Source organism: Stigmatopora argus, chromosome 22 (assembly GCF_051989625.1).
Source record: "Stigmatopora argus isolate UIUO_Sarg chromosome 22, RoL_Sarg_1.0, whole genome shotgun sequence".
Lineage (NCBI taxonomy): Eukaryota > Metazoa > Chordata > Actinopteri > Syngnathiformes > Syngnathidae > Stigmatopora > Stigmatopora argus.
The window spans coordinates 6,496,252-6,524,241 of record NC_135408.1 but is presented as its reverse complement, the minus strand read 5'-3'; the positions used below and the strand labels follow the sequence as shown (position 1 = coordinate 6,524,241).

Below are 27,990 nucleotides of genomic sequence, written 5' to 3'. Positions count from 1 at the left end.
AGTTTCATCCACAAATCCGCACCGCACTTTAGTTCATGCCTGAGTGTTTCCTTCCCTCCCACCAACCTTAGCAACAGATTGAACATGGCGGCGTCCGGCAACGCAGAACAATCACCAGAACTATCCAAGCCTTTAAAGATCCCGAAAACCGAGGTGCCATCTCCAGAGTCCGAGTATTTGAGCGACGGTAACCAATACCACTCCGGTCCCTCGACACCCAACCGCTTTTCGCCGTTGAACGTGAGCTCCGGAACCGCTGCTCGGACGGCGGCCTCATCCTCCAACAACTACACTGCGTGTCGGGGTATGTCGTGGACGCCTTCCGAAACAAACGCACTCATAGCGGTGTGGGGGAACGAGAGACTGACGGAGGCCAAGATGCAGCAGCTGGAAGTCTCGGGTACCATGTTCACCGGTAAGGCCCCAGGCGCCGCCATGTACGAGCGAGTGTCCAGAGCCTTGTCGGAGTTGGGCTACGAGAGGACCCCGTCTCAATGCCGGGAGAGGATGAAGGTACACGGAATTATGGACACATTCATCCATCATGATACCTGTAGCGTCACACTTACTTCGCGTTTGGGCTAGGCGTGATTGATGGATGTTTGGTACAGAGTTTGAATGTCACACGCACTTCCGGGTTGCTCCATCAATTGGATAAACACACTTGTCAACCTCAGTCAATTGCCTCCTTATTGGTGATTGCAATTCCCCGTATTAAGTGATCATGAACCGTACAAATGCAACGCTGCACATATTTACTCACATAGGTTGCACTTAAATGTCTAAAAATAATTGGGATGGGGTGCCCAATCATTTTGTATGTAGAAAATTCAAAATTCTGCAGATGTCCCTGTGTGACGCTATTATCTTGACTGTCTGGGTACATTGCTTGCTGACGCGCTATATTTATATAGTGAAAAGGGGAATGCGTGTGTGCATATCGTGCTTAAAGCATGACAGTAGTTGCCGGTGAAAAATCACCGTTATTATAACTTTAGATCTCCCAAGTCTCATGAACACACCCATCAATTTTGAGGCCCATTGGTGAAAGCCCCTAGGATGAGTTTGTTCAAATGCGGACCCTGGAAATCGCCCAAATAAGCTAAAAATCACAATTTTTTTCCAACTTTGAGCAAAGATGCCAAACTTCCTTTTCGGTTTGGGACTTGGGTCCTGGGACTTTATTGTGCAGTTTGGGGGAAAGTATTGACTCTTCAATGTGCATTGCTCTATGTTGAAAAAGGGGCATAAAAAGCAGTTTTGAAAATTTTGAGGGGGCGCTATTGATCCATTTTTTGTATGATTTTCTCGAAACCACCACCATTTGAATATATTTACCAAGATCTAATACAATACAAGTTACAAAACCATTTCTGGAACCAATTAATTTCTTAAGTAGAGGTACTACATTAGACTTTCCCCCCTTTTTAATGCATTGCCAAGGTATTGGATCAGGACTCGGTATCAGCAGATCCTCAACATCAGGTCACCCGGTTGCAAAAATAAATGATCCCGAATTTTGAATGTTTTGGTCCCAATCGCAAGATATTCATGTGGAATCACTGGTCTAATGTTAAGATTTATCTCCCCCCTTCGCACAGACACTTCGGCGTTGTTACAGTCGTGTGAAGGAGCATGGCATTGGCAAGAGGAAGAGCAGCTACACTATAGAACAATTGGAAAAGGTGTTCGGTCAGGGAGGCTGGGACTCTCAGACCTGTGCTCCCGTGCTCATCAACAGTAGTGGACTTTACCAGGATATGGAGTCTGATTGCAGTACCATGGAAGACTTCTCCCAGGAGGACTGGTGCAACCAGGTGCTTGACTCTGCTTTCCAGGAAGCAGACATAGACACTGGTTTGTATTAAGACAGGAAGGGACATACAATAGAATATTAGGGATTTACAACTTGTATTCTTTTTTTTTTTCTTCAGAAGAAATCCAGATGCCAAAAAACAGAGCTCTTCATATTCAAGCAGAGAACATCCAGTAAGGCAAATTGATTATTGCAATTATCATTATTATTACTAATTATTTTGAAAGTTGTGACTAAATTGATTGATGTCAATGTTCACATACTCTCTGCTCTGACCATATTTTTGATTTCATTTTTTTGCAGAAAAAAGGAGAGGATGCAGACACTGATACGTATCCTAGAGTCGGTGCAGCTCAAATGGGAGCACTTTCAGACTTGGACCGAATTTTCACGCCTTCACCTCTCCAACAAGCTAGCCATTTTTGGCATTGGCTATGACACCCGTTGGCGAGAAGAAATGCGTTACCATCATGCTGAGATAAGTTCACAGGTACCACTGGGAAAGAGGCTTCGTGAATATTTCAATCCAGAGAAACCCGAAGGCAAAATTGTTATGACTAAAGTTCAAAAGATGAATTGGAAAAATGTCTACTACAAGTTCCTGGACATTACCATCAGTGAAGCGCGCTGCCTGGAGCTGCACATGGAGATAGACTGGCTACCAGTGTCCCTTTCAAGGGAAGCTGGCTGTAGCATGTCCACATCCCGCTACCTTCTACCTGGAGATATCCCCAAAACTTACGGACTCTACGCTATCGGTTATGAGATGTCATCGTCAGGTCGGAACTCTCCCCAAAGTGATATCCAGAACTGTAGCTTACCTCAATGTGAGTCGGAGAATTGGGCTCAAAGTCAGATTGATGGCGAAGGATCAGGAGCAGGAGCAGGGAATAGTAGCAACACTGGAACAAAAGTCACTTACTGCTACCTTGGCATTGCTGAAGATCGGACCATTCAACAGTCGCTCTTGCAGCATTTTCAGCTTTCTGCAAAACGCTACTTTGAAAGTGAGCCCTCATCGGTGACTCATTTTTTGCAAGAAAACCGCCACAATGGTATCTTGAATGATCCAGTTGGAGATGGAGCCCTAGCGAGGTGTTTACCTATTTACATAAAATTCATAGAGGTTGATCTGGACTTCCTATCTGCAGGTTCCTTAGTGGAGTGCCTGGAAACTGCTGTTGGTTATTCTTTAAAGTACAACATCAACGGTCCATTTTAAATGTGTATTGCAAAATGGGAAGGTGCTGTCTGGAGCAACTATTACATTGTGATTGGCCCTAGATTCAAATCTACAGTAAGGCTGAATGTTCAAATGCTATTTTTATTCAAACGGTCACAAAGGATGTGTTGCTTGCTTTTTCTTTTCCCTAAATGAATGTTGGAGTTTGGCCAAAGTGGCAATGTTTCACTCTACCTCAATAGGATTAGGAAGATATGTAATAATTAATTAATTCATCTTCTGAACCACTCATCTTTACTGTGTATATATATATATATATATATATATACATATACATATACATATACATATACATATACATATACATATACATATACATATACATATACATATACATATACATATACATATACATATACATATACATATACATATACATATACATATACATATACATATACATATACATATACATATACATATACATATACATATACATATACATATACATATACATATACATATACATATACATATACATATATGTGTGTGTGTATATATATATATATACTGAATATGACCATATACAGTTCACGAGCCTGTGAAAATCCATGAGTACTAAGTCACACTGGACTATAAACCACAAGTTTCAAGGTGTGGGCTTTATAGATTAAAAAATGGGAGATTATTATATAATGGGTGATATTTGAAAATTTTCACACTAAGAAATAAACAAGCGCACTCTGCTTTTTATCGCAGCTTCGACTCTCTCCATGGATTTTCTCTAGGAACAATATGTACCTGTGGTGGTGCGAAAAAAAAGAAGTATTTTTTAATTTATCAAGAACAGTTGAATCAAAACACTCGTTGCATTAATGTTATTTTTGAAAATCTCACTGGAACTTTCCAAAGTACCTTGACAGCTAAATCTGCCACTTTCAGGAAATGATGGTGACTGGACTGGCTTGCATAGAATTCTGAACTATCACGGCGGAATGCAAAGTGTGTGGATGTCTGTCTCAATAACAGGTAAAAAAAAACAATGTTAAAAAAAACAAAACAAAACAAGGATAATCACTATTGTGTGCCTAAACCTTTCAATCCAGAAGGTTCTTTTTATCATGAAAAATATAACAATAACATTGGTTCATTGAATTACTGTAAACAATGGTGGGTGCAGGGAAGCCCAGTCAACAATTTGTGATGTTTTTGGCAAATATGTAGGCCAGAGTAAAAAAAAAAAATTTAAACGCCAGTTTATCAAACTATACAACATAGCTCCAAGAGCCATATATGTATATTTTTTTCAGATGCCCACCTGTGGCACGTTTCAAATTTGGGCGATTGATAGGACCATGCAATGATTGTTATGTGCTTCTTTTGGATGGTGCTTTGATACATTGGCTGCATGTTTTATTATTTTACCACATTCAACACCAAGTCCACTTTATTACATTGTTTATTCAAACTAGCTTCATATCACACACCATTCCAATTTCCACATGGTTCCATATATTAGCATTTCTGCCAGATTTGCATTCTCTAGTTTGTCTATAAACTACCTGTGAGTGACTTGACGAATGATCCTGGGTCTAACAGAATAAGCAGTGGAAAATAGGATGGAATGGAATTAAGGTAAAAATCACTGTAAGTAAAACCACAAGTAAACGTGCTCTTGTGGTTTAGTAGAAATGTTTTTATCCATTTTTATACTTTGTAACTTACCACAGCAACAAAAAAGTCAACCATAGGCCAAGAACTCTACGAAAATCATTCCTGAATTTATGTGCAATGTGCCAGAAAAGGATTGTGGAAAGGGGAATTAAAATATATTCTCATTTTTGTATCTGTTTAGAACAAAATGTACTATATATACAGTATAGATATAAAATATACCATATATTTAAATTAACTTATACATTAACTAAATGCTCTGTCTCTTCTCTGATTTGGTATACGGTACCAATCAAAAGTGTTTTGTTGGGTGTTGTTAATTGTCGCGTGTAAGTCACTCTTTTGTAAAAAGAAAAATAAATGGGGCTTTGACTTTTATTCGCCACAGTGATTTTAGGCTTGTTTATAATTGTGAAAACAGTGGAGAGGCTTAGTCACTACATTCAGTGAATCATATGTTGACAATGCATTGCTAAAATGATTGTAGTTTTATTTTTTTGTGCAGGCATGTTACAAAATGTGTTACATTTATTTCCTCAAAGCTTTCATACCGCCCTAGGGTAGGGGGTGTTGCCAACCCAAAATGTTGCAAGAGTCATATTGGACCCAAAAAACACATGTTTGGAGCCGCAAAAAAATAAAAGCCTTATACGTATAAGCCTTCAAATGAAAGCAACTCATACTGTATGTATATGTATTAGCTATAATTGCCCAAAATTACTACGTTGGCTACAAATACAGAATGGGAGAAGGTAGATTTTTCTTTTAATAGTTGTGGTTAAGTTTGCATATACGGTGGTATCTCTAGTTACGAAGTTTTTTCGTAACTTGGATTTTTTTTTAGGAGTGGAATACTTTACATTACGATCTTCACTACTAAGCCCTTTGAAAATAATAAAAGTACCAAAATACCAAAGAATTAAATAAATTTGGTTAACCAAAAATAACTCAGCTATTCTACGTTAGGTTTTACTAACATTGTGTTTTATTGCAACGTCATTCAGACATGTCTTAGCATGGGACCATAATAAAAAAAACTGCCACCTTGAAGTGGAGAAAATATGGCATAACTGTGGCATCACTAAGAATTGGAAATCACTAAAAATTCAGTGAGTGTAAAAAGCATGCACCAAAATTTAAATTCAATCAATCAGCTGCAAACCATCCTGACCTGAATGAATAGGGTTCATTTAATACTCACTATTGGGGGTTGTAATTTACACATCAGACCAGCGCGTGGTAGACAAGAGCTAGTGTGCACAGGGAGAGGTGGAAAAAAGCTATATACAATACACTATATGCAGGGGACTTGCCATTTGTTCACATATTTCATGGTTATGACTCCATCCAAATGTATGATTACAATTTAAATAGAATGCTTTCAAAGAAATAATTTTCAGTTTTTCTCTCGCCTAACACTCAATAATAATGGGGATACTTTGGTATTTACAGCAGTTGAGTGTACTATTTTTCATGTTATAATTTGATTTTATTTTTAATTTTATTAAGTTTATTCCTCTGACAAAATGTTCTTGAGCACTCACCACTAATGTCTTTGGGAATTTGTGAAATGTAAGACAATGTAAGACAATGGATGGGTAAAAAAGGCAGTATATAGGAAGAAACAAAAAATAACTCAAAACAAAAGGCAGCCACTCTAACCCGGCTTTTGTAATTGAACAATCCCCATGCATTAAGGTCACAGGTGTTGCTAAGGAAACAGAGCAACCTTAGAAAATGAAATAAAAGCAATCTGACCACCTTTTCAAACACAGGTCTATTTATACTGTGTTGATACATTGAGTAATTCTGACTCCACTTTGAATGTCTGCTTTTGAGCCCATACTCCTTTACATCATAGGCTTTAGATAGAAAAATAGGGTTGTTCTACTCAAATGGGTTCATTTATTGCATTATTATTGTTATTATTTGTAAGTCATAAACAGCATAAAGGTGAGGATTTAATGCAACATATTTGATTTGCAGCTCCAGCTACTTTGACACCCTTATACTCTTTTTTTAAAATTATATTATTCCTTTTGGATAGTGTTCAGGCAAACTTTCCTGCAACCGGGTAACAATTTGCACTTAATTTGATTATTAATTCTTGTACCTACTTATTGGGATATCGTGCTCTTCTATTGGGTGCAGGTCGGAACCTAAAGAGACACTACAGCTCGTGAAGACCGGTTTGGAAACACCTGATTTAGATGCGATACCTGTGCTCAACTGCGTGATATCGCCTGTATTATCAAGTTATAAAAATATAATAAATCCTGCTGCGAAGTACTTGTTACACTTTAAAAGCTGACTTGTTTAAACGGAAGAGGTCTATCTTATTTTGAAAAACAGGCGAACATTTTGTAACAAGAAAAAGAAACTCAAGCTATCCTTGTTCTCTCCCTCCTCTCTCTATCTCTCCTTTCTCTCTCCCCTCTCTCTCCCTCTCCCCACCCCCTTTCTCTCCCCCTCTATCCTCTCTCTCTCTCCCTCTCCCCACCCCCTTTCTCTCTCCCTCTTGATCTCTCTCCCTCTCTCCTCCCCACCTCACTCTCTCTCTCCCCCCTCTTTCCCTCTTGCTCTCACCCCCCTCAGTCCATGCCTGCCTCACTCACCTTTCTCTCCACCCACAGAAACCAACACACCAAAGACAAGTTGCTGAGCTTTCCCGTCGCTACATCTTTGAGTGGGCTTTCGCCACACGAGGACAGATAAAAATTTTTTGCCGGTGGCTGGTGGATAAGGTGCTTATGAACTATTTTCACCTTGTATTTCACTCTTCTGAAAGCCAGGGACACACATTCCTGGGCTAAGGTGGCTCAGTTTGCTTCAATATTTCCTCACCTAAAGTGTCCCTTAACCTTCACCAGCCGACACCTGTCCTGGCAGACACCTGGGGTGCTGGGCCTGAGGCTAAACTAAGGTGAAAGAAGAGGGAGAGAGTTAGACTGACTGCCTGAAGGACTGTGACATATTCCCGAGTTGAAACTGTGGATACCTGAGACATGGAGGTCGATGGCACTTCGTGGAAACTTACCGTGCTCTCAGTTACCTACCTGTGGTGGTTGTCAGGTAAGCAAAATTCTTATTTTAACATTTTACATCATATCCAGAGCCAAATGTCAAGGTGTTTAATTTCTTATATGCCTATAAATTATGGATGCCCTTCACTCGCTTTTCCCTTGTCCATTCATCTCATCAGTTTCTCTACACTTCACATTAGAAAAACGCTGATTGGCATTTAGTCCTTTTCTCAGGGATGAATATCCACATATAGTTATTAATCATAATAAATAATCAATTCATTAAAATAGATGTTTTTTCCCCTGGGGATGCCAGAGGTTAAAGGAGTGTAGGTTGGCCTTGTTTAGCTCTTTTAGGCATTTATTTAGGATTTAGAGCAAATGTGTGTGTTTCACAAGCTTGTCTTCAAGAGAAGTATAATCCCTTTATAACTTCTCTAACGTTGCCTGATCTATCACTCTCAACATATTAAACCTCTTACTTTTCCTCATAAGTAAAGAGTATGCATAACCTACTTTACACCAACATCATTCTGATTTAGAATATTTGGGACATAGTACAGATGCTCAAACTTTTTTCAAATGTGTTGTGGAACGGCAAGCTATCTATTATTAATTCTGGTCAAAATTTGAAGAACGACATGTGAGGAAATGATCGTATACGCAATCTGCCTTGATGTTTCATATATAGTGAAACCCGGCTGTACTCAAATATGAGTATTAATACATCACAAGTGGTATTGTTTTTTTTATTTTTATACTAAGATAGACCAATAGAGTGATTTCAAGAATGTTTCTTTTCTTTATTTTAACAACAACATCAGAAGACAAGGGCACAATAACACAATTTCACAAAAGGTGTATATATATGTTATGTAGGACATTTGTCAATTATCTTTTGTCTGCACAAATTTTGCGTCATTTTGTCCATCTATCCACTGTTGCCAAAACAATCTCATGAGCTAACGTCAATAATCTCAGGCTGGTTTGCCCCTCCCCCTGGTGATGTGAAAGTGTACCTGAAAATGCTACCTGAAGACTTTTCCCACCATGATGATTCCATTATCTAAATCACCTCTGGGCTTTTTGTAGGCGCAATTTACTCAAGGATTATTCTGGTCATTCAGGAGGTCGTGATTCAGTGTTCGAACACAACAGAATATTCGAGCCACAGTAGCTGACCTTGACAATCAGTTGTCCTGCAGGTGTGTCCTGAAGTCAGTGGGCCAGGATCCATGGAGGAAACCCTAATGAATAGCAGACCTTTGTAACAGGAAGGCTCAGTGCTCTTTAAGTCCTTGTTGTTGACATGCACATTATAGCAGGAAGTGAGCAAATGTCCTGCAACATACAAGATAAGACCTCAGTCTATATATTTTTTCCCCTAAAATCTAAAAATTGTGGGCTATTGATTGATGAATAGATGTATTCACAACTTCTTTGTCACACTCGAAAATACAACAAACTAGATGTCTTCAGCTTGAAATCGGTCAAGGCGATTCATTCTAGAATGCTGAGAATTTTTCCCTTTTTTAAGGGAAATATTAATTTTTACGTGGTTACACCAAGAGTTTATGAGCGGCCCGGTGGATGAGTGTTTAGCGCGTCGGCCTCACAATGGGAGAACTAGGTTCAAATCCAGGTCGGTCCACCTGTGTAGAGTTTGCATGCTCTTATGTTAGAACACTCTAAATTGGAGGTACACGGTCGATTGGTCGCCGGTCTTTTGGTCGCCGATCTTTTGGTCGCCCGTTGTCACAGTTGGGGCGACCAAAAGACCGGCGACCAAAAGACCGGCGACCAATCGACCGCACACGAAATTGGATACCCTGAATTGGTGGCCAACCAATCGCAGGGCACGATTAGATAGACAACCATTCACGCTCACACTCGTACCTAAGGGCAATTTAGAGTGTCCAACCAGCCTATCATGCATTCCCATGGAATGTGGGAGGAACCCGGAGTACCAGGAGAAAACCCACGCAAGCCCAGGGAGAACGTGCAAACTCCACACAGGAGAACCGACCTGGATTCGAACCCAGGACCCCAGAACCATGAGGCCAACGCGCTAACCACTCATCCGTCGGGCCGCCAACTCTTGTATGATTATCGTTCTATTCCGGCCGGACACACCATCTGGCAAAAGAACATCTTCATTTGTTTTCCAGGTTGGTCGCACAATGGACTTTACTTATTTAACAAGGTCAATCCACACAAGCTTCAGAGGCTCTATTGGGATAAGGAGGGCACAGCCACGTTTGTACTGCAGATTTTCTGTGGCAACCCTCACTGATTCAGTACTGGGAGTGAGGGGGTAGTGAGTTATTTTTAGCTTTGTGTATTATTCTAAACACACTTGTAGGACACTGATCCCTTACCCATTATAACTCAAAACGCCTACTTGTCATGGGTTCATATTCTGTGGCGAGTTGTAAACATCTGGTTTCCTGTTTCGCTCATTGTTGTTTCCCTGACAACAATTAATCGCTGAATATATTCTGTCCCCCAATGCTTTAACATCGAAAAGGTCATTGAATAATAAAGCTTATCCAACTTATGGCCTTATCGCTAATTGCCTATTTCTAAGAATAATACTAAATAGATGTGCAGCAGAGGCCCTTTTGACTTTGAACTTGGATTATTTCTGTTAGAAGCCTGCAGTCCCGATGCAGCTGGTGCAATTTTGATTTGAGCAAGGATTGTGGGATTTATTGTTACATACGTAATGACACGGAAATACAACAGTGCACCTTTTCTCTCCCTGTGGGGCAGTTTAGTCTTCAAAAATGGACTCACGTGCCAGTGTCTTTTGTAATCCTTTGTATTTATACTCATCAGCACTGTGCATAAGGCCGAGAAGAACAAGAACCTGCAGGGAGATTAGTGCAGGTTCACCCTTACAGTCACATTCGTCACCAGTTCAAAATATTTCCAAATCCTCTTTTATTACTTTTTATTGCAATTAACATCGGCTCAAACACCTTACTCCAATTTTTCACACCATAATTAATGTCCCATTTACTGGATTAACGATGTAATTATAATACATGGGTGAGATGACATTATTAGAAGAATCCTCTTAAATAGTTTTTAAGCTTAAAAATAATTTTCAGATCTGCTGTGTAAGATTCATTAATTCAACTCTATTTGAATATATTATAAAAAGTACTGAAAGAAATTGATGTGTACATTTATATACAGCTAAACTATTGCTATACAGAAATCAATACAATTTTATCTCAGGGCAGACCTTCCCCAGATTGTTATAGGTTATACTTCATAAATTTGGGCACATTGTCAGCAAAGTTAGACTGACAATTGGACTGAGAGTTTGGCACCTGCACCACCAGTATGACATGTACAGTATTTGTGGGTGATTGTTGATGATTGTCCCGTTTAATGTGACATCGCATCTCCATCCATGGAGCCAGAAGGAAAAAGGCCTCTCCTCAGAGGTCATGAGAAAGTTCCTACTTGACTTTCCCATTACTTGACTCTGGTTTTTGCAGTCTCTTAAAGAGACAAACACTTCCTATCTTCTTTTTTTCTGGAGTGCTCTTGCCATTCAAGTGATTTGTGGTATTGTGAGCCCTATATATTATGCTATTTTAATCATCATTATTCAGTTCATCGGGATTGAATCTCAAACCAAGATAAAGAAAATGGTGGAATGGCTGGAAAGACCACATTAAGTGGGCTTTTTTGGTGCTTTGTCAACCATGTGGCCATTTTCTTATCATACAAGCGTCTAGTCAGGTTTTGAAAACTAAAAGCTTTTATTTTAGACTAAGGTGGGGGTCTTTATGGGAAAGATTCTCTGTCCAGATCGGAACCACGGTCCACCAATTAGTCATCTCTGCCCTACAGTTTGGCATACTATATTATCGTTCAAAGAAAAAGGTCACTTCAGTTTTGCGCCATCTTTTGTATTCAGCTATGAAACTTCAAGAAAGAAAACAATTAGCATGCAGTATGCACAAGTTGCAAATTCCTCTCAAGTTATGATCTTTAAGTGTTAAGCAAACCCAACTAAGTTCATTCATTCAGGGGGTAGAAGAAAAAAAACCTTCCTCCTACATCCCCAAAACATGCATGGTACGCTTGTTGAACACTCTAAATTGGCCCTAGGTAGGAGTGTCAGCGTGAATGGTTGTCCGTCTCCTTGTGCCCTGCGATTGGCCGGCCACCAACTCAGGTGTCCCCCGCCTGTTGCCCTAGGTTTTGGTTGTCTGCTCCTGTGTGGTTCTTAGTGAATCTGCTAGACAACTGCAGCACAGTCCCTGTGTATTTTTGTCACTCAGTCCCACCACAGCTGTAATCCCTCTCTTTTTCCCCTCTCTCTCTCGCACTCGTACTCGTACTCACATTTTCACTCTCACTCGCCTACTTGATTTCTTGCTATCACTCTCTGGGCTGGATATATAGGTATCCATCCAGCACAGATTTTTTTTCAGACTTGTTGCGCTCCCAGATTTTAATTTACACCTGGTGTTATTAATGAAATGAAACATAGTCATTTGATATTGAAAGACACCATTTAGCACTGCTTTGAGCATGTTGGTTTTTGATCCATTCACAGCCAAAGAGCAGTAACATTTGGATTCCCTTTAAATGTGGCTCACTGCTAATCCATGACATGGTGAAAAAGAAACAGATTTGCTTGAGTCCTGCAGTTTGAGGCGCACAAAATATGCAGCAAAGCAAGCACAACTCTAGGGGATGAATATGTGGCGATGATTAAGAGATTCTAACTTTACACATATACATATATATATATATATATATATATATATATATATATATATATGTATATATATATATACATATATATATAAATAATAATAATATATATATATATACATATATATATAAATAATAATATATATATATATATATATATATATATATATATATATGTTTATGTATTATATATATATATATATAATACATAAACATATATATATATATATTTATTTATTTATTTGGCCAGCGAATTGCAGAGAAGATTTTCTTTTCTGGTTGAGTAAGCAACTGATCCAAGCTGTCTGTGCCTTGGACAGATGTTGCAACCAGAAGTCAACAACAACTGCCACCTCACATCCCTTTAGACCTGTAGTTAATAGAGCCTGTGACAGACGGGAATTGAGGGCACTCACTGGCTTAGACAAGATAGACTATGTTCAATTACTCTTTCTTGAGGTATTCACTCTCGGTGGGGGAAGGGGTTAGGGACTAATGCCCTGATGACATGAAAGACATGAATATTACTGTTAAATTGTTAAAAATATGGTTCCCAATATTCAAGCCAATGCTGTATTGTTATGCTGAAAACTTTACTCAAGTAGGAATACTTACAAAGCTAACAGTTAAAAACCATGTAAAAGCTGTACATTTTTAGACCCCATCTATGTTTAACCCTTAAATAGACTACTTTAGACTACTAAGTTTGCTTCCAAAGAGTTATGTAGAAATTGAAAAACCAAAAAGTCACTTTACACATTCCTTGTCACAACTCTGCCTCACTTTTGGGTGGACCATTCCACAATAGTAGATCACATATCTAAATTCACTTTAGTCCATTTTCTCTACCAGCTTTCATTTATATTTCTGCACACACGAAACCATTTCTCTGTCTTTTATCAGCATGATTACCTACCTTCCCCCTCTTGTCACTTTGTGTGCCGCTCTTTTCCCTTTTTTTTGGGCAGCTTCTCCCCGTCATCAACTCGATCCAATCTCTCCTGAGGGCTGCAGCTCCCCTATTTCATTAACATCAGTGTCTCAGGTCAGCTAGGAGGAGTAGAGTAGAGAGGGCTTTGTTGCATTAGCATTTGAGAGTTTTTATGTTTTTTTTTCACCTTCCATTGGGAATATTTTTTTTCCTCCAACCTTAAAAGTGATTTAATTGTTATTGGGCGTACATGTCAATGTCAACACCGACTAGGGTTGATAACTTCCAGATAAAAAAAAGAAACCCCTCATTGGTCAAGCCAGTCGACTCAATAACCTTAAGATGCCCTGGGTATCTTGCTTGTTCTTCTTAGAACATCAATTTATTTATTCATTAGGGGGAATGGGGGTGCTGGAGCCTATCCCAGCTGAGTACGGGCACCAGGCACGGGGCATCTGGAATTGGTGGCCAGCCAATCACAAGGCAGAAGGTGATGGACAACCATACACTCGTACGTAGGGGCAATTTAGTGTTCAACCAGCCTACTATGCATATTTTTGGTATGTGGGAGGAAATCGGAGTACCCGGAGAAAACCCAGTTTGGGTAGAACATGTAAATTCCACACAGATGAGAACCCACCTAAGATCGAACTCTTGACCCCAGAGCTGAGAGTGCCATGCGTTAACCACTTTTCACCGTTAGAAAATGTGGATATCAATTTATTCCTAAGCAGCAGTTTATTTTGTCTTTCAGTAAATCCTTTCTCTTGCTAAATGCTATTATTTTTCTTACATTCAATTCATATTGAGCAACATATGGTGTTAACAACAATGGATCACAGTAGACTATTGTGTCCATAACAATGAAACATAAACTGGATGTAACTGCAAGACAGGAATGTGCCCAGGACAGGAAATAATGACCAAAATAGAATAGTAGTAGTCTTAGCTGTAGTGACTTCACCTCTACTGTATGCAATGTGACAGAAAAACAAACTAGATATTCTCCGCCACTGGTTTGTATGATGACTGTACAACTACGAGGTATACAAAGGCACAGAAAGCCTCAATTATCTTGACTTGCGCACATTTAAAGAGGCAGAAGTCTTTCCGCTGAATGCTAAACAGGATCTATCAGGATTACTTTTAGGTTTGAACTTTAGCTGGTTGCTGACTGTTACAGATTTGGGAACTAGGAATAAGGCTTGCCACCTGCAGCTCAAAATTAAGGATTTTGTCAGCATTTCTTGAAGCCTTCTGACAGTGGAAAAGTGTCTGTTTCTGCAGTCAGATACTTACATGTATGCAATATTAAGTAAATACCATATTAAGATGATGCTCCCCCTCATTTAAACCCTGGTGTTTGCTGCTTTACTATTATGTATACTAAATATAAATGAATACATTTGTGCATTACATTTCTGGGGAACTCTGTGTTCACATATATTAATGCCGTAAATAAGTAAGCTCCCTTGCCTCCAGTATACATACAGTGTAGTCTACTTTTCCCCTTTAGTCAACTGAGACCCCTGCAAATCTTGTGAGAATGCGCAGTATGGATGATATTTGTGAAGCTAGTGTTCTAAATTATGGAGAATTCACTGAGTGTACTACTACACTTAGAAACACAAATGTGTTATTAGAGCCTGAATTCACCAAAGTGGCAAAGTCACATTGATTTTCTTTTTTTCATTATTACTCATTAGTGACTGGTCATTACATTCAAAGATTTTTTTTAATTTGCCCTTTGCCTAATGGGTTCCATTAACCTCAAAAGTCCATAGTTCGCTTTTTTTTTTGGCCCGACCAAAATACGTTTTGGTGCGGTTCATTTTCACTTTAGCAAAAAACATGTCCAAACATGCAGCCCGGTGTAGAGGGGTTAACTCATCGGCCTCATAGTTTTGGGTTCGAGGGTTCGATCCCAGGGGGTCCTCATTACGTACTGGAGTTTTCGTTTTCTCCCCCGCTTGCATGGGTTTTCTTTTGGTACTAATATAACTCGCGTTTATTGAATATTTGACCAATCAGAGGGTATTGATGCAATGTCAATTTTTCTCCATCACTCCATGTCGAACCCCAATTCATGTTAGCCGACATACTGCTAACAACACACATTCCTCATAATACTTGGGGATATGGAAGCCTATTTGTAGCCTGTTTGTATTCACACCAGCCCAACAGACGTTTTAGGTTTGGTCCACACCAAACAGGGCTGGTGTGAATACGCCTCAAGTCTAATTAGTACTCACTTGTTGTGCTGTTTTTTTCAATGCTGCATTAACTTTGAAGATGACCTCTTGATGTCAACTTGCCAAACATCAAGGCAATAGTTCATTTAGTTCTCTATTTCTGTACTTTCCTCATTACAATTTGCTTGGGAATAGTACACTGTAAATGTGACTCAGATGGAAAAAAAAGATCAAATAAGAAAAAGATGAGGTGTTTTGGAGTAGGCTATTGCTTGAGGGCAAGACGCACTTACATTCACTTATGCAGATATACACTTAGACACAAAAGCCCTATTAAGTATCCCCATCACGCTGTCATATGAAATGAAAATCCTCATTTCAATGCAACATGCTTTACTTTTGTCTCTTGGTCTACTTTAAATCCACCCCTTCACTGTTTTCATGACATTCTAAGACAACTCAGCAATACTCACCCCGAAGATTCACAACAAAAATGAAGAGAAATTAAAAAAAAACTGATGACACATTTCATCTAGGGTACACTCTTATTTTGACTGTTATTCATGAAACCATTTAAAGTAGTGTCTCTTTTAAAAATGTGCAAGCTGAATACATTAATACTATAAGCAAGTGTTCTTTGTCCCTTTACTTGGTTTCATGAGTCCCCAGCTAAACCTAAATGTTTTTTATTGGACCAGAAAAAATATATAATGAGCACACATTGAGATTAGCAAAACTGCATTAGTGATTCTAGAAATAAAAGACTCAGGAAAAGGCAGTCATTTCAAAGGAGAGTCAATGATTGTTATGGGAGTCATGGTGAGATAGAAAGAGGGAGGACAAGAAGCAAGTTAAATGAAGAGTGCATCAGTTATTTGGGCCGGAGATTTGACTGTTTAATCGAGTCGCCGAGGATTAGAGCAGGATTATGAGGAATTGTGACACTGCAGCAAATTAGCTGTGTATTTTTAAAATGAGAAGAGAACGAAGCCTAAGTACATGACCAGACAGGACTGCGGAATATTGGAGATTTTGCATTACAATTTGTATCATACTTCCATACTTACCCAGAACAGAAGAAGATGAATGCATAAATTCGTATTAGTATTTTATTTGCTTTGCTACCCAGTGTACTGCATGTATGTAGATCCATCTTTTACATGGTCAAGCACACCTGAATAGTTTTGTTCATTCTTCCACTACATCGTACATCTTTGCACCTCCCTTACTCTCCCACCTGCCTGTAACACCAAAAAACAATACAAAATGTACGAACCTTTTGGTTATGTCTTATTAATGTCTAAAATGTGCCACAAAGGATAGGTTGCTTACATAAGAGCTCATTTATATCCAGTTGTTGCACCTTCAACTTTAATCCCTGCTACATTGCTTGAAGTTGATTCGCTCACAGCCCCTCAAGTCGGCCCGTGTCCACACGAATCACAGGACATGTACAAAGACCCCGGCGTGCACGCTTCCTACCTCAGCGCTCAGCGGGACCTCGCTAACAGAATGGTGACATCTTCTCATATTAGCACACGGTCTGAAGCACACACACTTCTCTAAAGGAATTGTGTTTGTTGCAGCTGTGCCAGAGCAACTTATTTACCGCTTGACAAGTATCTGTGTTTATTTGTTGTTCTTAACCACGCTCTCATTTTTTTTTTGCTGTGAGCCAGAAGACAGGGAAAAAAAAGTTTGGGAAAGTTACAAAAAAAAATCACAGCTTTTTTTTCATATGCTTTGGGCTGCACGAAAGCTGATGTGATGGCTTTGGGACTGAGTGCAAATAACTGGAATAGTCTGCCTTCCTTTTTAGTTATGGAGCAAAAAAGGACATAGTGGCTGTGGTGGCATTTATGTAAGCACTCTTAGTCTTTGATTTTTAGGGGGGGCAGAAAGCAGTGATATCACTGGATTTGATGTCGTGACGACAGCAAGTGACGTTTGAAACCCAATTTACAGTATCTTCTTCAATGTTTTTTTAATCCAAGTAATATAAATGTATTATTAGTTCATGCGAAGAAAAAAAAAATCCAATCTACTAGTATAGAAAAGAAGATGAAGCCCTTCTTTTAATTGGAACTATTTTAAGAAATATATAGTGTCAAGAATGCAGCTTTTATGAATAAAGCATAACCCCTCACTGAATAAGAAATAGCTGAAAAACATGATTATTATCATGATTATCTTCTCTCAATTTAACCACACACTTATTCCTTGTATAAGTCTCTTTGATTAATCACATTTTATGAACGTGCTTTGACTTGTTCTTTTTTTTAGTTTGTCATTGTTATTATTTTAGGTTCAAAGCCTTGTGATAGAGAAAGAAAATGCCTTTATGTTGTCAGATATGTAAACATTTACATTAGATATCTCAGCTACTATTGCAACAGTCACTCAGATCTAAAGACAAGAGGAACCTTGTTTGTGTTACCGTATCTATACTGGAATTTCTAAGCGTCTTCTCAACATCATTTAGTTGTTTAATGTCACTTCAATTCATCTTCTCTCAAGGGATGAGGCAGATCAAGTGCAAGAACTTTCCAAGACCAACAGGATATCACTATCATAATTGTCTGTCATGTTTGTTGAGAGAATTCTCTCTTGGGATGCTCACTCCTGTTTGTCCACTGATCATGTTGAAGGGACACCAGCAAACAGTACTTAGAATTGCCCTTATTGCCGAGGAAGGGACAGTAATACCTTGGAGGGACCGGAGCACCAACTTCAGTCGAGGGTTATAGAGTCTTGCATTATGCATGGTGGTTGTTATTTTCATCACAGGAGGTTGCCAGGCGTCATTTTCATTCCTGCCCTGTCAGCACATATTGCAATGTTCACAGATTGCTATCTGTGCCCCATCTAACCTTATTCCCCGCATTTCCACTAAAGCCACCCCGAGTTACACTGGAAATGGACCGAGTAGACCAATTGGATTCCATTAGCTGGACCAGTCCCCAAAGTAGTATGGATCCTATTCTGATGGTGACTTAAATTGAGATGGTTGTTGTTGCCACTTGCCATTAGGCCACTCAGGAAAATGAGAGTGAGAAAGTGGCCTTACTCAAGAGTCTATGCATTATTTCACACTGCAAGTGACAGGCCAGCACATAGACAGAAATACTAACAGACACTTTGGGTTTCAGCCAGGTGTATGCGTGTGCTTGGTTTTTTTTCCCCTCTTTGTCACTAGGCTGTGAAAATCCAAAGCATACAGTTTGTTTAGCTGCCAAATAATACACATTCGAATGGAATAGAATTTACTGTGGCCATCAATATAAGTGCTTTCTTTGAGCTTTATTGTCTGGACCAAATGTTTAGTGGCTTTTCAATAACTAGGTGTCGGTTGCTTTTTTAGCGAGGCCTAAAAATCTGAAGAAAGCTACAAATGTTGTTCTTAGAATGTTTGGTATTGATTGAAATATAAAAGGCACATGCATCAGCATGCGGTACTTAACGATGCTTTCAAGAAAGCAACTTTCAGGTTTGTTGTTGTTTAGCGCTTGGGCACCATAAAGTAGTAATTTCATTTTTTACACCTATTCCCTCTCTTCTCTCTATAATGATAGAGACAAACATTGCTGATAGTGTAGATGTTGCGGTGTGTTTGTGACGTGTGAATTCATGCAAGCTACCTTTTGTGTGTGTTTGCGTGTTAGATCCCAGCCAACTTCCTTTTTCCTTCCTGACATTCCACTTCCCGTCTGTCTGGGGGACTCAGATAAGGCCTTCCAGAACATTCTATTTTCTGATTATTCCTAGGACTGAATCCCTCTGATAACTGTTTTCCGACAAAATCTGTCTTGTGTACATCTAAATGTAAAGGCAATTTGTTTATCACAGTAGTAAAAAAGTGATAGAAAGGTAACATTGATTAGGGAGTGTTGTTATGTTGATTGAATGTATGTGACATTTAAAGTTGGGGATTTATTTTTAGCTTCTTTTTATTCGTCATTCATTGACTAATTTGCGATTGAAGTTTGTTGTGCTTGTTAGAATGACAAATGGAGTCTTTTGATAAATCTGAGTAACACAGGAATGTATTGTTCATTGGAAAATGAACAAGGGAAATGACTACTGGCCAGAAAATGCTACGTGACAAAATTATGGTCATATCTCTGTAGGTGACAAAGTACAAAAAATGTAGCACGGCAGAATCGGCAAGAAAACTCCAGATATAAAAATAGCAAAAGGCACTCTGAGACAAACAACTTTAGGTTAGTGAGAAAATCTTACAAAAACGTTGGCAAGCAAGACAATAGTCCGATGACAGTAGTTGCAAAAGCAACAGCTGTTCTTGTCTCTTTGGGAATCCATACCTTTAGTGCTCCCATTGAACGCTTGATAGGATTAGTAGTAGTGTCGGGGCTTAAAGCAGAGAGGCCTTGCACCTTTGTCGTCCAAACCAATCAAGTCGAGTGCAGTTAAGATTAGAAGTAACGCTGCTATGCCATCAACTTTGCCTGCGCACTTTATTATCTAGAGTAGCCACGTAAAGTAAGGTTGGAATTCTTCCATTCATTTCTCAGAACACTTAAAACAATACTGACATGAACGTGGAAAATGTTCATTCACTGTAAATCTCTTTTGATGCAGATTAATTTTTTTATTTACCCACTACTGTAGATTTTGTCAAATCTTACCAGACAATAATATCTGACAATATACTATATATAAGCATTGTCTTGCATTTTGGTTATTTACCGATATATGTTGTCTCAAGCAAAGTACTGTAGCCCTAATCACTCCTCGGACCAAGAATTAATGAGTAAAAGAGTAGTTAGTTACATTCCATAACAATTCACATTATTGTGATCCAGATTTTGTGGGGTCACATTTTACATCTTTATTTCGTAACCTGCTGTGTAAATTGAAACTTAGGTGATCTTATCATGTGCATGTGTCTGTGCATGTGGTTGTTTGGGTTGGATGTGTGAGTGATTCTAAATTAATTCTCAACATACTCCATGGTTGTGCCTTTTCTAGAATGAATCAGATTAACACAGTGGGTCTTGCAAGATACAGGTCAGGCCAAGGTTGAATATCTATCACGTAATGTTCTGGATGCCTTTTTTTATTTTTTTTAGGTATGAAATAATTACAAAAACAAGATTCAGAAAAGAGGCCCCATTTAGTTTTGTTCCCTGAAGTGTAACATACAGATAGTTAGTTATAAAAGATGCATTGCAGCCAGCTGCTTCGCATGATGCAAGAACACAATTGGGACGGGATTGCTCAACACCCTCAGTGTTCCCTTATGATGAAATATTTTTGTTCTGACAATGTGAATTTGTTGCCATAAATGCACTATTCGCCGTTCCTTGAAACTGCTTATTACTATTAAACCTGAGACTTTTATAGTACGATCGGATATCATTTGAATGTTGTTTTGCCGACATTGCATTGATATCTTAGATCGTATTCAACTAAAAAATTACGGAAGTCCATTTGAAGCAAAAGTCAAGAAGATCATGATGCCCTATTTGCTGTGATAGATTATCTAAGTAACCCATTTGTTGTTTCCATCTTTGTGTACTCAATACCTCAAATTTACATGTAATATAAGAACCGCACTGTCTAACTCTGGAAAAAAATGCTAATAGCTTCCTCAGAGGAAGTCATACACCCACTCCACCCATATTTTGCTGAACCAAACTGGTACTTTCAAACCGCACAAATAATGCCTTATCTGTAGCGATGCCCAAGAAGTAAACAAGGTCAATCGAATGCCATTCTTCATCATGAGATTGTGCATAAAGAAATGCCCACACCCACACATTACTTTCATCAAGGAGAATAACACTTTGTTGGGCCTTCTTGCCATACATGGGAGCGCTGAGCATTTCCGTGTACACTTGACTATGTTAATTCACTCAACAAAGAAATGGGATGAGTTTAATCTCATTCTCAGCGCTGACAATCGCTGCACATATTTACTCACATAGGGCACACTTAAAAGTCTAAAATTTTTCTTAAAGTGAACAGGGTTCCCAATGAGTCGGTGCGCCTTTTGTATGCACTAAATTCAAGATTCTGTAGTTGCCGCTGTTTGACGCTGACATCTTGACTGTCTGGGTACATTACTTGCTGACGCTCTATATATTCATGTAGTGAAAAGGCGAAAGTGACTGACGCGCGTTCACATATCTTGCTCAAAGCATGACAACATTAACAATCGAAAATGACATTTTCATCAGACGATCCAGGTGAGATCCAAAATGGGGAGGACAAGATCGGTTTCACAAAAAAACTTACTTTAAAAAAAATCCCGTACAAAAGTTGTTATACGGCGTACACAATTTGAATTGATAAAAAATGTATAAGTCGATAGGCATGGGATATCAATTGGCTATGTCCGATGCCTCTGCAAAATGAATGCTCATCTGTAGACATTTGATTTGTACGTCATCAGCAAGTGAAATACAACACCACCTTTTCAAACAAAACAAACAAAAGACACAAACTCAATGGTGGGTAAAAAAATAACTGGCTTCTGGATACCACACGCGAAGCTATCAGTTGCTTTTTGGGAGGAAACCGGAGTGGTCGGAGAGAACATGCAAAACACAGGAAACTGCACACAGGAAGGACCAAACCTTAGATTGAATCCTCGATCTCAGAACCGCGAGGTCGACGCCCTTATGACTCGCCCACTGGGTCATCCAGTGAATTATTTTATAGTGGAAATATAGGTGAGATAGTTTTAAATTAGAAGATTTTCAGAGGGTGGGTGCCTTGAGCTTTTTGCAATGCAAAAATTGTGTAATGAAAATTCAGGAAATGATCAGCCAAGAACTCATACATTGTCATATTCCGAGAGAAAAATCTCAAAAAACGAAATATGATAAACATTAAGTCATATATTTTATTGTACGGGGTTAAAATCGTAATATATTAGTATATTTTTATGTAACGTGAATCGGAAGTTGTATGGTTTCACAGGCTTCAACTTTTGTTGATGTTAATTAAGTCTGTGTGAGCACAAAACTGCTTCTTGCATAATGTTGGGATATTTAAGTAATATTAGGAGAGAAAAAAGTCATATTATGAAATTTAAGACATTAGAATTTTGTAATGAATTAGTAGTAATTAGAAATGTTTTAGCTGGTGGTGTGCCAGTGGAAGAAAAAAAAATATGCCACAGCTCAAAAAAGGTTGGGAACACTGTTCTATATTGTTGACACTTGCTCAGCACTTAATTAAGGCGATTATCTAGGGAGCTCAGCCTACACATTGACTCCCCACTCTCACTGATCTGCTTCCTTTTTCTCCACATTGGCCATGAAACCGATACCTACACCTACTCTCTTTAGATCTCTTTCCATGGGGCATTGTTGCACTTCTTTTCACTTGGCCTTCATCTAGCCTAATATAGGTTATATAAGAGCCATTGATATGATGGTGCCACACAAATGTCCTTTAATTGTGCAGAGGAATTACAGTATATAAAGATACAAAATTCCACTACTATCATATACATACAGAAATCATCAATAACAAACATTTTTAGGCCCCATGTTAGATTAAGTCTTAACGTGCAGTTGCAGATGATTGGAACATGAGTCAGCATCTAAAGCTTCATTTTTTAATCTTGTATTGCATTGAAAAAATCTATAATGCATGATGCATGCTTACCTCATGCATGAGGATGTCATCGCTATATTTTAGCAATGTGGTGTATGATCATTAATGTTGATTAGCTCATTAACAAGATTGCCATCTATTACTTTCATTATTGTCAATTATACTGGTAATGACAACTACCATCTATAGACATTTGCAAAACCATCACATGCCTCATTACTTGCCAATTAATGTGAAGCCTAAACTGGAAATACAAATAGCATATTATTATTATATGCATATATATTGTTTACATATACATATCATTATTCTATACATAGAAATACAATGCCCAAATGCAAACCAAACAGTCAGAACTGCCCACAAGACCAAAATTAAGGTGTAAATCAGATTTAACACTATTACACGGACACGGTACTGTACGACAGTTTTGTTAGATGGGAAAGTTGATTTTACTCACAGAAGTGAATAATAATAATAAAAATCTCAGCACTATGTATTTTGAGTTGTTACCAAGTCCATCTAACAGTTCTGATATCAATGCTTCAATTCTGGGTTTCCTAATCTAATCAATTGATAGCAAGTTAGCATGAGAAAAGGATATTCAGAAGAAGTTGTGTTCACTCATTTGTTACTTTTCCCTCATTCTGTTTCCAGGGATTTGGGCAGAGATCCTAATGCCCCAAAGCCATGTGGATGTTCTGAAGGGTCAGATGGTGGTTCTGAAGGCTTCATACAATCCAGTGCCTGGCAGTGACCTGAGCACAAACACCATCCTCTGGAATCTCGTTACTAATAACTCTCAACTGGTAAGAAATTAGCTTTGACAAATATTTGAAGGCTATATTCATATGTAATTCAAATGTCTGAATTCCAGTCTTTTCTTTATTACGCATACATTTTTTATTGACCAATACTGTAGGTGGTAATGTTACTATTATATTTTTTTTTGCATAATTATGGAATTGTACAAAATAACGCTACTTTGGTCAGTGATATTTTTGTAACACATGAGACAGTTGTTGTATTGAAAAACAGCTATAATAATAAATAAAAATAATAATCACATGCAATTATTATTATTCAGTACTTGGTTAATATTTTCTAAATTCCAGTTATCAAAACTAGGCTTGGACGATATGACAAAAATTGTTAACACTATTTAAATAAACAAAAAATATCAATTTGCCAGTCGATATTTCTAATTATCACGATAACTCTTTTTTTCTTTCATATTTGAAGCTTCAAACTTCGGTGAATAAGTAAATAAATTACTTTCCTTGTTATTTAATTAGGAAAGTAAGTACGTTACCTTACTTAAAAAAGAGAATATAAAGTGTTTTTGTTTATCTGGTGTGCAATAAAGATAAGACAACTCCCCCCTTAAAAGTAATGTCTAATAGCAGAAAAGGAATTCCATTACTCTCCTTAATATTTGTTAATCAACTTTCATTGGTTTGGGAATTAGAAATATTTCAGTTTGATTACGCTTCTTGTCATTTTGTTTCTTTTTGCATGTTTATTTCAAATGTTACTCCATGAGATGTTGTCTATTGCGGTTGCCAAGTTCTATGTAACTTTTTGCTGGATGTAATTGTGAGAAGCAAAAGTTTCATGTTCACCACCTTGTCATAAAATCAACACATAAGTTAGCAATATAGTCAAGTTTGCTCCTTCTTTTCTTGCTCAGGTAATCTCTTACACTAAGAGCTCCATAAGTGTGGGGAGTTCCCAGTTTCAGGGCCGAGTTGGCTTCACCTCTCGCATGCCCTCTAGTGACGTTTCTCTGTACATCAACAACACCCAAGAGTCAGATTCGGGACGTTACCTCTGCCAAGTCATCAGACCACTCAACCCAGGCCTCACTGCTGAGCTCAGCCTGGATGTCAAAGGTCAGTAACAATCTCAGGGTGAAGAGTTCAAATAAAAATAGTGTCATATAGTGTGTGTCATCATCCCGTACTTTGCCCCTCAGTTCCCCCCGCTGTTCCAAAGTGCACTTTATCGGGGCAAGCGGTGCTGAAAGGAAATGTGACACTGAGCTGCAAGTCAAGCAGCGGGAAGCCCGTTCCCGTGTACAAATGGAGGCGAACCAGTCCAACTTCTGAGGTTTTCTTCTCACCCATGCTCAGTGAGTCAAGTCCACAAAGATATAATATTCATTCATTTATTTTCCGAACCGTTTTATCCTCACTAGGGGTGCTGGAGCCTATCCCAGCTCACTACGGGTCCTAGGCAAGGGATACTCTGAATCGCTGGCCAGCCAATCGCAGGGCACGAGGAGACGGATAACCATTCCAACTCACGCTCAAACCTAAGGGCAATTTAGAGTGTCCAATCAGCCTACCATGCATGTTTTTGGAATGTGGGAGGAAACCGGAGTACCTGGCGAAAACCCACGCAGGCCTGAGGAGAACATGCAAACCTGGATTCGATCCAAGCAGGGGTGCCCAATTTCTATTGGTAGATTGCACTACAATAACATTTGATCCCTCCTGCAAATATAAGATGTTGCATGTGCAATTATTGAATTGCAACTCAAAAATACACGTGAAAATCTCTGATTTATTTGTGGATCATAAAAAAAGGCTGGTTTAACACTGAAATGCCCCTCTGTATGAGTCCGTGTGATCCTGGGATTGGCTGACCACCGATTCAACATGTCCCCCACCTGGTGCTCATAAAATAGGGGTCACCACCCCCAGCAACCCTTGTGATGATAAGCGGTTCAGAAAATGAATGAATAGTAGTAGCCGTAGTGATAGCGGTATTCTTCTGCCTTGGAAAAAATATGTGAAACCACTGTAAGTCATAGCTTTTCACTGATATATTTTAATGAATACTACTGTTCTGATAATATCAGCTCAAAATGTTTTAGTTTTGGAATTCTCTACCTCTTTCTGTCACTTGATTTTTATCTTGATACAATACACTGTGCGTTGGATAATGAATAAATGAATCCTATTTCTTGGTTAATATCATTTTAGATGAGAAGACAGGCAGCCTGAAGCTGAGCAACCTGAGCAGCAACATGTCAGGGAAGTACGTGTGCACTGCCAGCAATTCAGCCGGATCGGAAACCTGTTTCATCAACCTGGAGGTTTCCAACTGTGCGTAAATTCCAAATAATTACATGAAAAATTATCACTTTTTCTGTTAAATTGTTTACTGTTGTTCAAATGGACCAGTCGCATTCTTCTATTTCATTTGCAGCCAATAGAGCTGGAGTTATTGCTGGTGCCACTGTGGGCACAGTGGTTGGATTCCTCTGCCTTTTACTCATTTGCATGTTTTTCCTGATGAAGAGAAAACGAGACAACGAAGACGACATGGCAAATGAAATCAAGTGAGTGCAATATTGCTTTTATTTGATCATACATGAGTTTTAAGCTCATTTCAGTGGTACGACTAGACAAATGAATTACAAATGACTACTGAACATTGTGGAAATAAACACCGCTTTAATTTGAATTTCTGTCTCATCCACCATTCAGAGAAGACGCTCAGGCTCCTAAACGCGTGTCCTGGGCAAAAAGCGGAATGGGTTCCGACATCATATCCAAGAACGGTACCTTGTCCTCCATCGCTTCCAGCCCACAACACAGAGACCCCGCGCAGCAACAAAACAACCACCACCACTTACAGCACTACCCTCAGCGGCCTCCCTCCGACACCGCCTCCATCATCACAGCCACCGGCAGCATGGCCGGTTACCGTCCGTCTCGCGTCCACGGCGCCTCCAGCCCGACGCACAACAGCTACAACAACAACAGCAGCGTATTACCCAGTGACCAGCCCATCTCTTCGAATCCCAATGGGGGGTCCCAACCCAGACCGGAGCGTTACGCCCAACTGCCACAGGCCCCAATGCTATCACAGACCTACAGCCATTCTCAGTTACACCTCCAAGTTGCTCCGCCACCCCCGCCACTTCCCTCCTCCACATTTTCAAGCTCCAACATTACCCGCATGGGTGGGGTGCCCATTATGGTGCCTGCACAGAACCAGGCTGGATCTCTCGTCTAATGACAGCCATTACTTGCAAATGTAACTTTTGGTCGGAGGATTTATTTGCGGCTCTTTTAAATGGAAGGCTTACTTATTATTATCTAGCCATGAAGTCAACTAGCTCCAATTTTAAAGATTCTATGACTCACTCCTTGTAGTCAGCATATAATGTATAGATTGAAATATATACATATATGTATATATATATTTTTTATTATTATATTCTTCATGCACTCTATAGCCGTATTTCAAATTTTTGAATTGTTCATTGTTCAAGCTTTTCTATTGAACACTTTTTACATTTTTTTTAATGCTGTTCAAATTCAAATGCTTTTGTTTGTTACACTTTGTTCCATCCTTTTTTTTACTTTTTGCTCACTATCACATTTAATAATTAACTTTGTATTTAGCTACACTTTAAGCGAGCACTATTTTGGGGTTGCCTAATTGTATCTTGACACAAACGAGATATAGCATTAGCCCGAATCCCCCCCCCCCCCCCCCTATCTCCAGCATCTTCTCAAATAATTGCGAAGTGTTACTTTTAAGGGTTATTAATAAAATCTAATCAGCAGAGGTAGAATAAAGATTAGTAACTAAAGATGCTAAGCCACTAAATGAAAACACTAACACAAAAAAATATAGTTTTTTCTTTTAAATATGGAGCGACATTGTACAAGTGATTTTACACTTAATATGACTTTGAAGTTTAACAGAAGTGAAAAGCTACTTAATGTATTTCAATTGTATTGCTTTGAAGTTGCAAGAATTTTAGAAATTGTATTTTTTTCATTTTATATTATTACAGTGGAGTATTATAGTATGACAGCCAATTC

General features: G+C 38.8%; 2 protein-coding genes across 3 annotated transcripts; both read left to right on the top strand.

The window, feature by feature from the left end:
* The first annotated feature begins 21 nt into the window (after positions 1–21).
* msantd2 (Myb/SANT DNA binding domain containing 2) lies at positions 22–5,051 on the top strand. 2 transcript variants are annotated; one of them, XM_077592378.1, is made up of 5 exons: positions 23–513; positions 1,602–1,857; positions 1,935–1,989; positions 2,120–2,911; positions 3,942–5,051. In XM_077592378.1, exons 1-5 carry the CDS (start codon positions 85–87, stop codon positions 3,946–3,948), a joined length of 1,539 nt encoding a protein of 512 aa, XP_077448504.1. In that variant the 5' UTR covers positions 23–84; the 3' UTR covers positions 3,949–5,051. The 2 variants fall into 2 exon arrangements, with proteins under 2 accessions (XP_077448505.1, XP_077448504.1); XM_077592379.1 differs by having other exon boundaries at positions 22–513; positions 2,120–5,051.
* Positions 3,989–27,990, top strand: esama (endothelial cell adhesion molecule a). The gene is made up of 9 exons (XM_077592380.1): positions 3,989–4,028; positions 7,307–7,417; positions 7,544–7,745; positions 23,804–23,955; positions 24,837–25,038; positions 25,122–25,277; positions 26,134–26,256; positions 26,360–26,492; positions 26,641–27,990. The coding sequence occupies exons 3-9, from the start codon at positions 7,679–7,681 to the stop codon at positions 27,170–27,172; spliced, it is 1,365 nt and encodes a 454-aa protein (XP_077448506.1). The 5' UTR covers positions 3,989–4,028; positions 7,307–7,417; positions 7,544–7,678; the 3' UTR covers positions 27,173–27,990.

Excerpts from the sequence above, each read along its gene's own strand:
- msantd2 (XM_077592379.1), top strand. The coding sequence starts at position 85 with ATGGCGGCGTCCGGCAACGCAGAACAATCACCAGAACTATCCAAGCCT. Across the intron at positions 514-1,601 it reads AATGCCGGGAGAGGATGAAG|ACACTTCGGCGTTGTTACAG; the intron begins GTACACGGAATT and ends CCCTTCGCACAG. Across the intron at positions 1,990-2,119 it reads ATTCAAGCAGAGAACATCCA|AAAAAAGGAGAGGATGCAGA; the intron begins GTAAGGCAAATT and ends ATTTTTTTGCAG.
- esama (XM_077592380.1), top strand. The coding sequence starts at position 7,679 with ATGGAGGTCGATGGCACTTCGTGGAAACTTACCGTGCTCTCAGTTACC. Across the intron at positions 25,039-25,121 it reads GCTCAGCCTGGATGTCAAAG|TTCCCCCCGCTGTTCCAAAG; the intron begins GTCAGTAACAAT and ends TTTGCCCCTCAG. Across the intron at positions 26,493-26,640 it reads GACATGGCAAATGAAATCAA|AGAAGACGCTCAGGCTCCTA; the intron begins GTGAGTGCAATA and ends TCCACCATTCAG.